The sequence below is a fragment of the Serinus canaria genome, chromosome 18, assembly GCF_022539315.1.
Source record: "Serinus canaria isolate serCan28SL12 chromosome 18, serCan2020, whole genome shotgun sequence".
NCBI lineage: Eukaryota > Metazoa > Chordata > Aves > Passeriformes > Fringillidae > Serinus > Serinus canaria.
In genome coordinates, this window is record NC_066331.1 from 5,616,661 (window position 1) to 5,626,761 (window position 10,101).

At 42.9% G+C, this 10,101-nt stretch overlaps 1 protein-coding gene across 2 annotated transcripts; it reads left to right on the top strand.

Annotated features, from left to right (window-relative positions):
- The first annotated feature begins 5,526 nt into the window (after positions 1–5,526).
- Positions 5,527–9,809, top strand: TOB1 (transducer of ERBB2, 1). 2 transcript variants are annotated; one of them, XM_030233000.2, is made up of 2 exons: positions 5,527–5,675; positions 7,892–9,809. In XM_030233000.2, exon 2 carries the CDS (start codon positions 8,029–8,031, stop codon positions 8,986–8,988), a length of 960 nt encoding a protein of 319 aa, XP_030088860.1. In that variant the 5' UTR covers positions 5,527–5,675; positions 7,892–8,028; the 3' UTR covers positions 8,989–9,809. The 2 variants fall into 2 exon arrangements, with proteins under 2 accessions (XP_030088860.1, XP_050837360.1); XM_050981403.1 differs by lacking the exon at positions 5,527–5,675 and adding an exon at positions 5,684–5,799.
- The last annotated feature ends 292 nt before the right edge of the window (positions 9,810–10,101 follow it).

The following is a 10,101-nucleotide window of genomic DNA, read 5'->3' on the forward strand; positions in this document are numbered from 1 at the left end:
TTCTAACCAGTGCCTTTCCTAAAAGTGATATTCTCCCTGTCACGTGGTAGTCACTAATTAAACTCTCCAAGTCCCAGGCTCAGAATAAAACACTGATAGAAATAGCATGCAGAAAGGCATAAGAAACCCAGTCAACAGTCACATGTTCCAGAGAAAAGGGATTGCCTGAAAGCTTAAAATATGGATGGCTTCTTTCTGAGCTGCACTGTTCTTGGTTGTTTTAAATTCTTAGGCAAGAACCAAGGGAGATCTACTTCTGGGGATGTTAAAATTATATTTTGTTCTGGATTTTATTACATAAAATTGAGGCACCTTCCAATCTCGATAATAAATTGACAGTGCATGGAAATATCCTTCCTCCCCTTCTCATTCAAGGTGTGTCTATATCACTTTGCTGAAAAACTAGAAAACAGTGAAGACTTCACTGATCCTTCCTAAGTAAACAAAAAGCATTGCTGGGAGACCCAAAGGATGCAGATTTGCTTTAGAGGACATTGTGGTTAGTCAGAAAAGGTGGTATTGGCTGAATCTTTCCCTAAATAAAGTTGAGTTTCCATTTATTGCAAAAAGAGACCCCTGGTAGTTCTCAGATGATATTTTTTTTACCCTAGCTGATGATAACCAGATCATCAAAAAAAGTAGCAGAATTTTTATGTTTACTGGACCATTTTGGTAAAGTCACCCCTCTATTGCTTTTTCTTTCAGTTTAAATGGACTGAATGAAAGCTATTTCTATGTACTGATGTTTTTCCCCATTTACTATCTATTTTTTTCCCATTCAGTATCTCTCTTGAATAAGACTGAATGTCTTTCCTGGTATTCCCTTTTCAGGAAAACAAATATTCACTTGCCTTCCTGGAAAATGCTAAGTACACAAAATTCTGAAGCAAATTCTTAGTGACATGTTTTCAAGCTACCTTCAATTATTCAAAGACTGAAAGGGCAAAAGACTGGCCCTTCATCTTCAGTGTTTATTTTTGATCCCCGTGAAAGTACTGACAGTTTAAAAAGCAGCTTTCTGTCTCTTTAAAACTGTTTATGAATCATTGTTTGGAATGAGCATAGTAAAGAACTTGAAGCTGATTAACTTAGAAGTTCCATGGCTATCAGCTAGGACAGTCCTCATCTAATAATTTTATCTATTAACAGATACTGCACAACTAGCTGACATTAAACTGGCAGGTTCCCAGCACGAAGGTGAACTCGAGTAAAAAATTATATTGGATTTTAATAAAACTTTCTTCAAAGGTCAACCTCTCTAATGTATGAAATCAATCTTCCTTCTTCAGCCCATTTATTCACAGCAATAGGAAATTCTGATGCTCATAAAATATTTCCCATTCCCTCTCCCTCTTATTATAGTTTCTCTCTACTTGTGACCATTACCTTTCACAGCAGTTTTAGATTACTTACTCCTCATTTCACTCTTTTTTACTGGCCTTCTCAGAATCTGTACCCCATTCTGAAAATGTCGCTTATCAGGGTCCTCTTCAAGAACAGATCCTACCTTATACCATCTTCAGACAGAACAAACAACTCACATTTTTACTTTTAGTTTCATCCTTGAAGCTGGATGAAACTTTTTGAAGAAAAAAGCTTTGATAAAAAATCTTTATTTCTCCTGGTTTTATTACTCCTTCTTACCCAACAGCTGCTTTCTTTCTGTGTCTTGCTCAGGATTCTATCAACTTATTCAAGGTAAGCTATAATATTGGTAGCATTCCACTTAGGAGAGGGGGATGTCCTTGTGAGCACTGAGCTCGAATCTCCAGCTGATCAGTTCCTTCTATTGATGTTGGCCCAGAGAAATTATATTTTCACAGGATTAGAGACAAGCTTGGTGCTCTCCTAGAAGGTGACCTGGCTGTTTTGCCTGAATTCTTCCCCTGCTTATTTTTTACTCTATTGCAACAACGTCACTTACAAGGTGATTTTGTGATTTCCCACCTCAAAAAACCTTTGTGGTCAGAGAGCTTTTGGTACTGGGCAACATCTGATACATCCTTTCTAATCAGTATTTATGGAAAAATCACTGCTGGTAAAGTGAAACCTAAGAGAATCTACATCCCATTTCAAATTCGGTGCTAAGATATCTGCTGGAGAGCAGCCAGGCCTGGTTGCTCACACTGGTAGATGGTGGGGAAAAGGAACACATGTTAAAATCAGCAAATGGATCATATCGGGCTAGAGAGGGATGAATACAATGGGGAAAGCTTTCCAATTTTTCAAGATCAAAGCCCAGGCTCCCATGCTAAAAGGAGAATTTTGATCCCAAGTAGGAAAATGTTAAAAAAGAGACTGCACTCTATTCAGGAATGTATGATTACTTCATGACCACCATCAGGACAAATCTTATATATTCTGTACAGCAACATCCATTTAGCACAAAAGAGGATTCTATGAAAACGATGGGTGGTGAAAATTCTGAGCCTGTCTTCCTGCAGCTCTCAAATTCTTGTCCTCATTGACATAATTAGCAAAAATTTTCTTGGTTATATATAATTGCTTTAAACAACTTTTAAGATTAACAAACTGTATTTTGGATTTGGATATGTTCATCAATAAAAAATACTAATTTAGATTTTTAAAGAGAGCTAGTTATTATTTCAGGAATCAAATTTAGATTTCTTTAGCAGAAAAGAAGGGCTCTTTGTCAAGTCTGTGCAGTCTCTGCAAGGTTTTGCAGTAATGTAGTTGTTTTACAATTCAGAGATCTTAGATTTTGAGATTATTCTGCAGAGACCCAGACTGTGGAAATCATAGCTCAGTTGCTGATGGCCAGCATTGCAGGATCTGGCTATGAACATGGCATTAGATCAAACCCTTCTTATTTAATACAGATTAAGAAATTCTTCTTACTTCTAATCTCACTCCTGCCCCCTGCCTTGCTCTGAAATACTTGTGTGGATTTGCTCTGCTGGAGAGAAGACTTGTCAATGCCTGTCAGGAGAGACGAGAATATATAGTTTTTCTTTTCTTTTAACATTAATCTTCCAGCTGAATAGAACTGGCAACACGAGTAAAATTTTGCTGCTGGAGTTATTTTGTGTTGATTGCATTTGTAAAGATTTTTCTAGCAGGGAGGCAGACATTTTGTTATTGCCATGTATTAATCAAAAGGGCTGAAAACACTACAGGCTCTACTCTAACCCTTATAGATCAAAAAGCCAATTGAGGTTTTAAGAATAAATATGATCCTGTATTAAACTCTATATTTAGGTGTTAATAATTTAACACTACTACAGTTTGGCCACCTACCTCCGACATGCCATATGCGATCACTGCCAGACAAAAAGGATAAATTGAAACTTTCACTGGAACACTAGAAGTGGGATTGATCCTCAAAGAGGTTATTCCTGGGCCAATGACCCATCATTAACATTTAGAATCATAAAATGGTTTGGGGTAGGAGGGACCTAAAAATTGGTCTAGTTGCATCTAACAGCCGATTTTTCTACAGCATGGGCTGCATGAGAAGTTTCCTTTCTATAAGCCCCAGAAAAGCACATCCTGATTTTTACAGCTTTGAAGGATCCCATGGCTGCCTTGATTATCAATGTCTTAGCTCTGTACATTTAATTCAATTCCTAATGCTTCTCATGTAGCACTAAAGCCATATAAAAGAAAGTCTCTGCTTTTAAAAACTGGCTTTTTTAAGCAGCTCAGCAGCAGTTACTGGGCTTGTAAAGCTCCTTATGAAATCTCACCTGAAAACACTGATCTGCAGCACTGTGCAGTTTTTCCCACTTCAAAGGGAAATCTGCTGCTGCCACCCCAGAACTGAGCACAGTGAGAGCTGAACCTGTCACCGGTGGCTGATGTCACCTGTCAATGTGTGTTTGTTGTTCCGTGGAGACTCCCGAGCTCTACTGTCAAAACCAAAAACAAAACTAAACAACCCCCTCTATTTGTCTTTTCACCTTCTCTGTTTAGGGAGTTGTTTCACTTTGTCTCTTTTTGATCAAAACAGATACCCAGGACTCTCTTTCAGATTCCCAGAGATGCTACATTAGTTCCCAGTATTCTCCCAGTTACCAGTGATTGTTAATGTTATAATCTTCACATTTTGCTTTCCATTTGGGGTGCATAGTGACAAGTGACCCAGTTTTCACTGAAAGCATGTTCAACCCTCTAGACTTAAAAATGGGTGAGAAATACCCGGGGAAATTGTAAATATTTTGAATCTTAATCAAGATTTTCAAGTTGTTTGCAATACTGCAATCCCAGGAGCATCAACACTGACACATCTGAGTAAAAACTATGCTTTACAATTAATTAAGCCTTCCATCAGAAATGTTAAGCTGTGCAAAATCCCAAATATTACCCTCTTGTTTCCCTTAATATTTCAGCTTTTGGGTTACTGCCCCCCATTTCATATATACTCTCAGCAACAAAGGGTTAAAAGTCCTGGAATTTCTTCTGACTGGCACTTCCAAATTTCTTCCAAGGTCCATGTAGCGCTTATGCCAAAATGCTTTATTATTATACAAACAGAGCAAGAGGCAGAGAAGAAACAAAAAAAAAAACCCTTTACAATTAGTCCTCCAGAACCGGGTCCTGCTGGAAGGGTGAGGGAAAACGCCCCAGCAGCAACGCTGAACACCCGAAGGGGTGTTTAAGAGCAAACCAGGAGATGTTTTAAGCAACACTGGGGTGGGTCCCATCCACTCCACTCCATCCCAAATGCCCCTAGAAGCCTCAACCTCGCACCAGACCTCGCCAGCACTAAGACAAACACACTTCCCTCCCACCGCTGCTTACCTTAGTTCCGCCAAAACCCGGCCTGGATCCGCCCCCCCTCCCCGCTGACCAATCAGCGGCGGCCGCTTGGGCAGCCAGCCAATCGTCGGGCGTTGCTATCTGTGGGGAGTATTTTTAGCCGCCGGGCGCGGCGAAGGGTGGGGGCTGGTAGTTATGTGTGGGGTCGTCCTGCGGCCCGCCCCTCCCTCCCCCCTCCCCCAGGAAGGAGCTCGCCCAGATCACCTCAGAGCTTGAGGGGTGCCAGCTCTGCAAGCGACCCCTGCTAGCCCAGCCAACGTCGCTGCCGAGGGCCCCACAGCCCACGATGGTCATGGGAGATGTAGTTCAGAGCTCCCCCCTTTCCTTCCCCCCCGGGGCTGAGGGGCGTAAGGGCAGGGTTTAACGTCGGCAGTGACGCAACGGGGCTGCGGAGCGAGCAGCGCGTTGACGTCAGAGTGGTCCTGCGCGCCGCACCGGGGAGCGGGGGGAGAAGAAGCAGCGGAGCCCCCCGGCCGGGGGGCGGACCCTCGGCAGCTGGTGGGGCAGGGCCACTCTGACGCCAGTCAGTGGAGGGTGGGGCTTGGGCGGTGTGGCCGCGCGGGACGTGGGCGAGGGGCGCGGCTGTGGGCGGGGCAAGGGAGGGTATAAGTAGGGGCACGGTAGGCGGCGGAGCAGAAGCAGAGGGGTTGAAGCTGCGGCGGCTCAGCGCACCCGTCGTGGGGGTGTGAGCAGCGCTGCCCTCCCCCCCTTCCCTTCCCCCCTTTTTTTTTCCGACCCTTCCCCCTCCCCCCCTCTTTTTTTTTTTCTTCTCTGTCCTCTCCCCTCCCATCCTCGCCGAGGGAGCCGGCGCTCGGAGATGGGGATCGGGTGCTGAGCCGCCAACCCCCGCCCTCACACCCCCGCCGGGACTGTTTGCACTTCCCCCGCACCCCTGGGTGAGTACCGGCCGTGAGGCGCAGGGGAGCGCGGGCGGGGGGTTGTGGCAGCACAGCCCGGCCCCGGCTCCTGGGCGGGGTGTGCTGAGGCAGTCACGACCCCGCGGTGCCGGGAGGGACCCAGGTGGGTGCAAAGGGCTGGGAGAGAGAGCACGGCTGGGCTGTGAGGGGTCGCTCCCCCTGGGCCGCCCCGGCCGCGCTCGGGCGGGGAGGAGGGAGCGGTGCCGGCTGAGTAATCGGTGCTGGGCCGCTCCGGGAGCGCCGGCAGCGCCCTGCGGGACCTGCCCGACTTGTGCGCCGGGAGAGGGGCCCTGCAACCCCCACCTGCCCTCCAAATATCCCCCTTCCTCTTCCTCCTTCGCTTTCTTACGGGCTCAAAAAATGTTCTTCCTCCTCCCGCTGCCGCCGGAGCTCCAGGGCTGTGAGCAGAAATCTAATGAGACCCGACTGCCTGGTTATGTAACTCCCACTGCTTAAGGCTCCTGCCAGGGCGCTGCTACTGGGCCCCGTATGGGCTCGGATCCTCCAGAAATACTGCCGTCTTCCCATAAATACATAAAAACAGCAAGTTCGAAATTATCAAGCCGTATATGTTTGATCAGCTACTTTTGTACCTTCGCTTCGCCTAGAGAAATTTACAGCGTCAGCCTGGTTCGCTCTGAAAGGAACATTCCTTTCTTAGAGGACATGGGGGAAGGGAAACAGCGCAGATGGATTAATAAATCATTTTTAAATGCCCCGTTTAACCACCCAATCAGCTTTTCGGTACTGATTGTGCCCCTTTTGTAAATATCTTCTGTTTGCCCTTGATCTTTTCCTTATCCCCACCCGGTGCTGATCCAGCAAACGTTTAAAGGTCGCCTTATCATACATGTAGCCTTTCAAACTATTCGCATACCATGTTGGGGAGAACACGAATGACTTGGAAATAGGGTTCCAGACTTTAAAAAGAGATTATTTGAAGCAAGAAATAAAAAAGCTCTGTAGTCACAATGTTAATGTCAAAATCCTTTGGTTTCTCTAATCTTTAGTGACAGCTATGCTAAATTTTGTTCTTAGTGATGCAGTGCAGAAAAGCCCGCAGTTAATTGAAATTGGGCTTTTAACTTGATCCAAAAACGATCCCCATATTTTGTTTTATTGGATCTTTTTGACAAAGGTGTGTGGTGTGTGGGTGTGTGTGTGTACGTTTACACCAAGGTACTGCAGGATTTGTGTTAGCAGTTCATGTGCTAATGCCTGATTCTTGTCCCTTCTCTAACTTTAGACAGCTAAATTCCTCTTTTGTCCTTTGTGAAGCAGTGACAACCATATCTTACATTAAAAATAAAATGGAGTCATAGAGAAGGAGAAAGGCAATCTGGTTTGAGGCTGTCAAAAGCCCTGTTAGCCCAGGAACTTTGTGAAATCTGAGTTACAGACAATCCAATACAATAATTGAGTATATAATTGCATCTTGCTTCTGAAAATAGAGAATAATTTGAAGAAAGAGAAAAAATTGTGAACTAATTATCAGTCTTGGCCACCCTTCTGACAGAACATACGGGCAGCTATTATGTATGTGCTGACTGCATTTCAGTGTTAACTGTTGGATGTGCACAGCAGACATTTTCTCCTCAGTTTGCATCATTTCACCCGTGCAGAGTTTAGGGAGATTTGCTTGGACTTAAAATAAATGTTGCATCATTTTAGCTATTTGTAAGAAACTATCTAAAGCAACTGTTAACATTATTAAAATTCTGCAGTCTACAGTTGCAGTCAATATGTTTCCAAACTTTAAAGTGATAAATGACCCTTGGACTAAGACCTTTCAGGCTGAACTAATGGTCTGGTACTAAATTTTGCAGCTGAGTACTATAAATCATCCAAATACAGATTGATAATTGAACCGTTGACACGCTTGGCAATTCTGTGATGTCTTTGAAATTATCCTTGCTGCTTTGTGAATAGCTAAACACCCAGCTCACGTGATTTGGAAGTGCCTCATGCTGTATATGTAAACACATGCTTATCCTCTCTAGTGTTGTTTGTAATTCACACTGAGTGGAGCTGACATCCTCACCTTCCACAGGCAGGAACAGAAATAGTTTGATGCACATTTTTTCACTTAAAAAGTAACCTATTTTCTGCAGAAAGTGGAGCTAAAAGAATAGGCCTTGGAGCTTGATCTTACACTGTTCTTATTTGGATGTGTTTGCTTTTCTCTTTTCTTAAAGGAACAAGAGCACTCAAGGTGAAGGATAATAATCAACTTGAATCAGCATTTTCAATGAAATTTTGTTTCCCTGAGACATCTTGAACACTTTCTTCTTCGGGTTTTGAAACAGACTTATAACTCTGTGGCACAGCAGCTATGCAGCTTGAAATCCAAGTAGCACTCAATTTTATTATTTCATATCTGTACAATAAGCTTCCCAGACGACGTGTCAACATTTTTGGTGAAGAGCTTGAAAGACTTCTGAAAAAGAAGTATGAAGGGCACTGGTATCCAGAAAAGCCATACAAAGGATCAGGGTTTAGATGTATTCATATAGGGGAGAAAGTGGACCCAGTTATAGAACAAGCATCCAAAGAGAGCGGTTTGGACATTGATGATGTTCGCGGCAACTTGCCTCAGGATCTTAGTGTTTGGATTGACCCATTTGAGGTTTCATACCAAATCGGTGAAAAGGGACCAGTGAAAGTGCTTTATGTGGATGATAATGAAAATGGATGTGAGTTGGATAAGGAAATCAAGAACAGCTTTAACCCCGAGGCCCAGGTGTTCATGCCTATTAGTGACCCAGCATCTTCAGTGTCCAGTTCTCCTTCTCCTCCCTTTGGTCACTCAGCTGCTGTGAGCCCGACCTTCATGCCCCGCTCTACTCAGCCTTTAACCTTCACCACTGCCACATTTGCTGCCACCAAGTTTGGCTCAACCAAAATGAAGAATAGCGGCCGTGGCAACAAGGTCGCCCGCACCTCTCCCACCAACCTTGGCTTGAATGTCAATGACCTGTTGAAGCAGAAATCCCTCTCCTCCTCCATGCACTCTCTCTTTGGGCTCAGCCTAGGCAGTCAGCAACAGCAGAAGACTTCTGCTCTCTCTCCTAACGCAAAGGAGTTCATTTTCCCCAACGTGCAGGGTCAAGGTAGTAGCATCTTTCCTGGTGACAGCCCCCTTAACCTCAGTCCTCTCCAGTACAGTAATGCCTTTGATATGTTTGCAGCCTATGGAGGTTTAAATGAGAAGTCTTTTGTGGATGGCTTGAATTTTAGTTTAAACAACATGCAGTATTCTAACCAGCAATTCCAGCCAGTTATGGCTAACTGAAAATAAACCGAAAGTGAAATCCAAGTAAATACTATTGTACAAGTTGAAGTGCACGTACCCAAGGGTGTATCTTTTTTCCCACCTCTTGAGATTTTTTTTAAGGCTTGTAGTATGAATACATTCAGGCTTGGTTAGATAAATACAACATGCATCATTTTTTCATTTGCCAACCAAGCACAAAATTATTTTATACTGACTGTACATTACAAAAATATACTCTCAAAAATATGGCCTCTTACAGTATTTAAGATATAGCAAGGAAGTGGCTAATTTTTTCATGTGTATATATATGTGTGCTCAGACATATATGTATATGTATTAAAAAATTGGCACTAATAGGTGGGTTTATTGGTCTTTTTCTAATTGTATAATTTAATTTAGTACAAAGTTTGTAAAATATCAGAGTATATATATTGTTTCTACAACATGGTATTGCATTTATATCTTTTTACTACGGTGATCTGTGACAGCTGCAGCAGCTTCATGTTGTATTTTTTTTACTGAAATTGTAAGATATCCATCTTAAAGACATCAATTCTAAAAAAAGTAAAAAAGTTGTGTACAGAATATTCCTTAGTGGTGGAATTAAAATGTACGAAATATTTGCTTTTTTCAAAAGAAACACAAATTGTATTTTCTGTTAAAAGTTTAAAGATTTTTGCTATATATTATGGAAGAAAATGTAATCGTAAATATTAATTTTGTACCTACATCGTGCAATACTTGAAAAAAGGTATAAAAGTATTTTGAGTCAGTGTCTTACATGTTAAGAGGGACTGAAATAGTTTATATTAAGTTTGTATTAAAATTCTTTAAAATTACTTGGCTGTGATGGTGTGTGTGTGTTCTTTGTGTCCTGCTGACGATCGGAGCACTGCATTCCTTGGGCTGGCACTGCTAGGGATGCACCAGAGTCTGACTCAGGAGCAAAGGGCTCTATGGCTGGACCATGTAGGGTTCATGTAGGGTTCCTTACCCAAAATACTCCTGACAAAGTACATAACCTCATTAGGGGCTTGCCTGCAATTATTTGAAAAAATCCCACTTGTTTTTCGTAACTGCAGCTCACTGAATCCAAAATGGAATTATCTATTTTTTCCTTAATAATTAAGA

Bases quoted from the DNA above. Each gene is read 5' to 3' on its own strand.
- TOB1 (XM_030233000.2), top strand. From the start codon at position 8,029: ATGCAGCTTGAAATCCAAGTAGCACTCAATTTTATTATTTCATATCTG.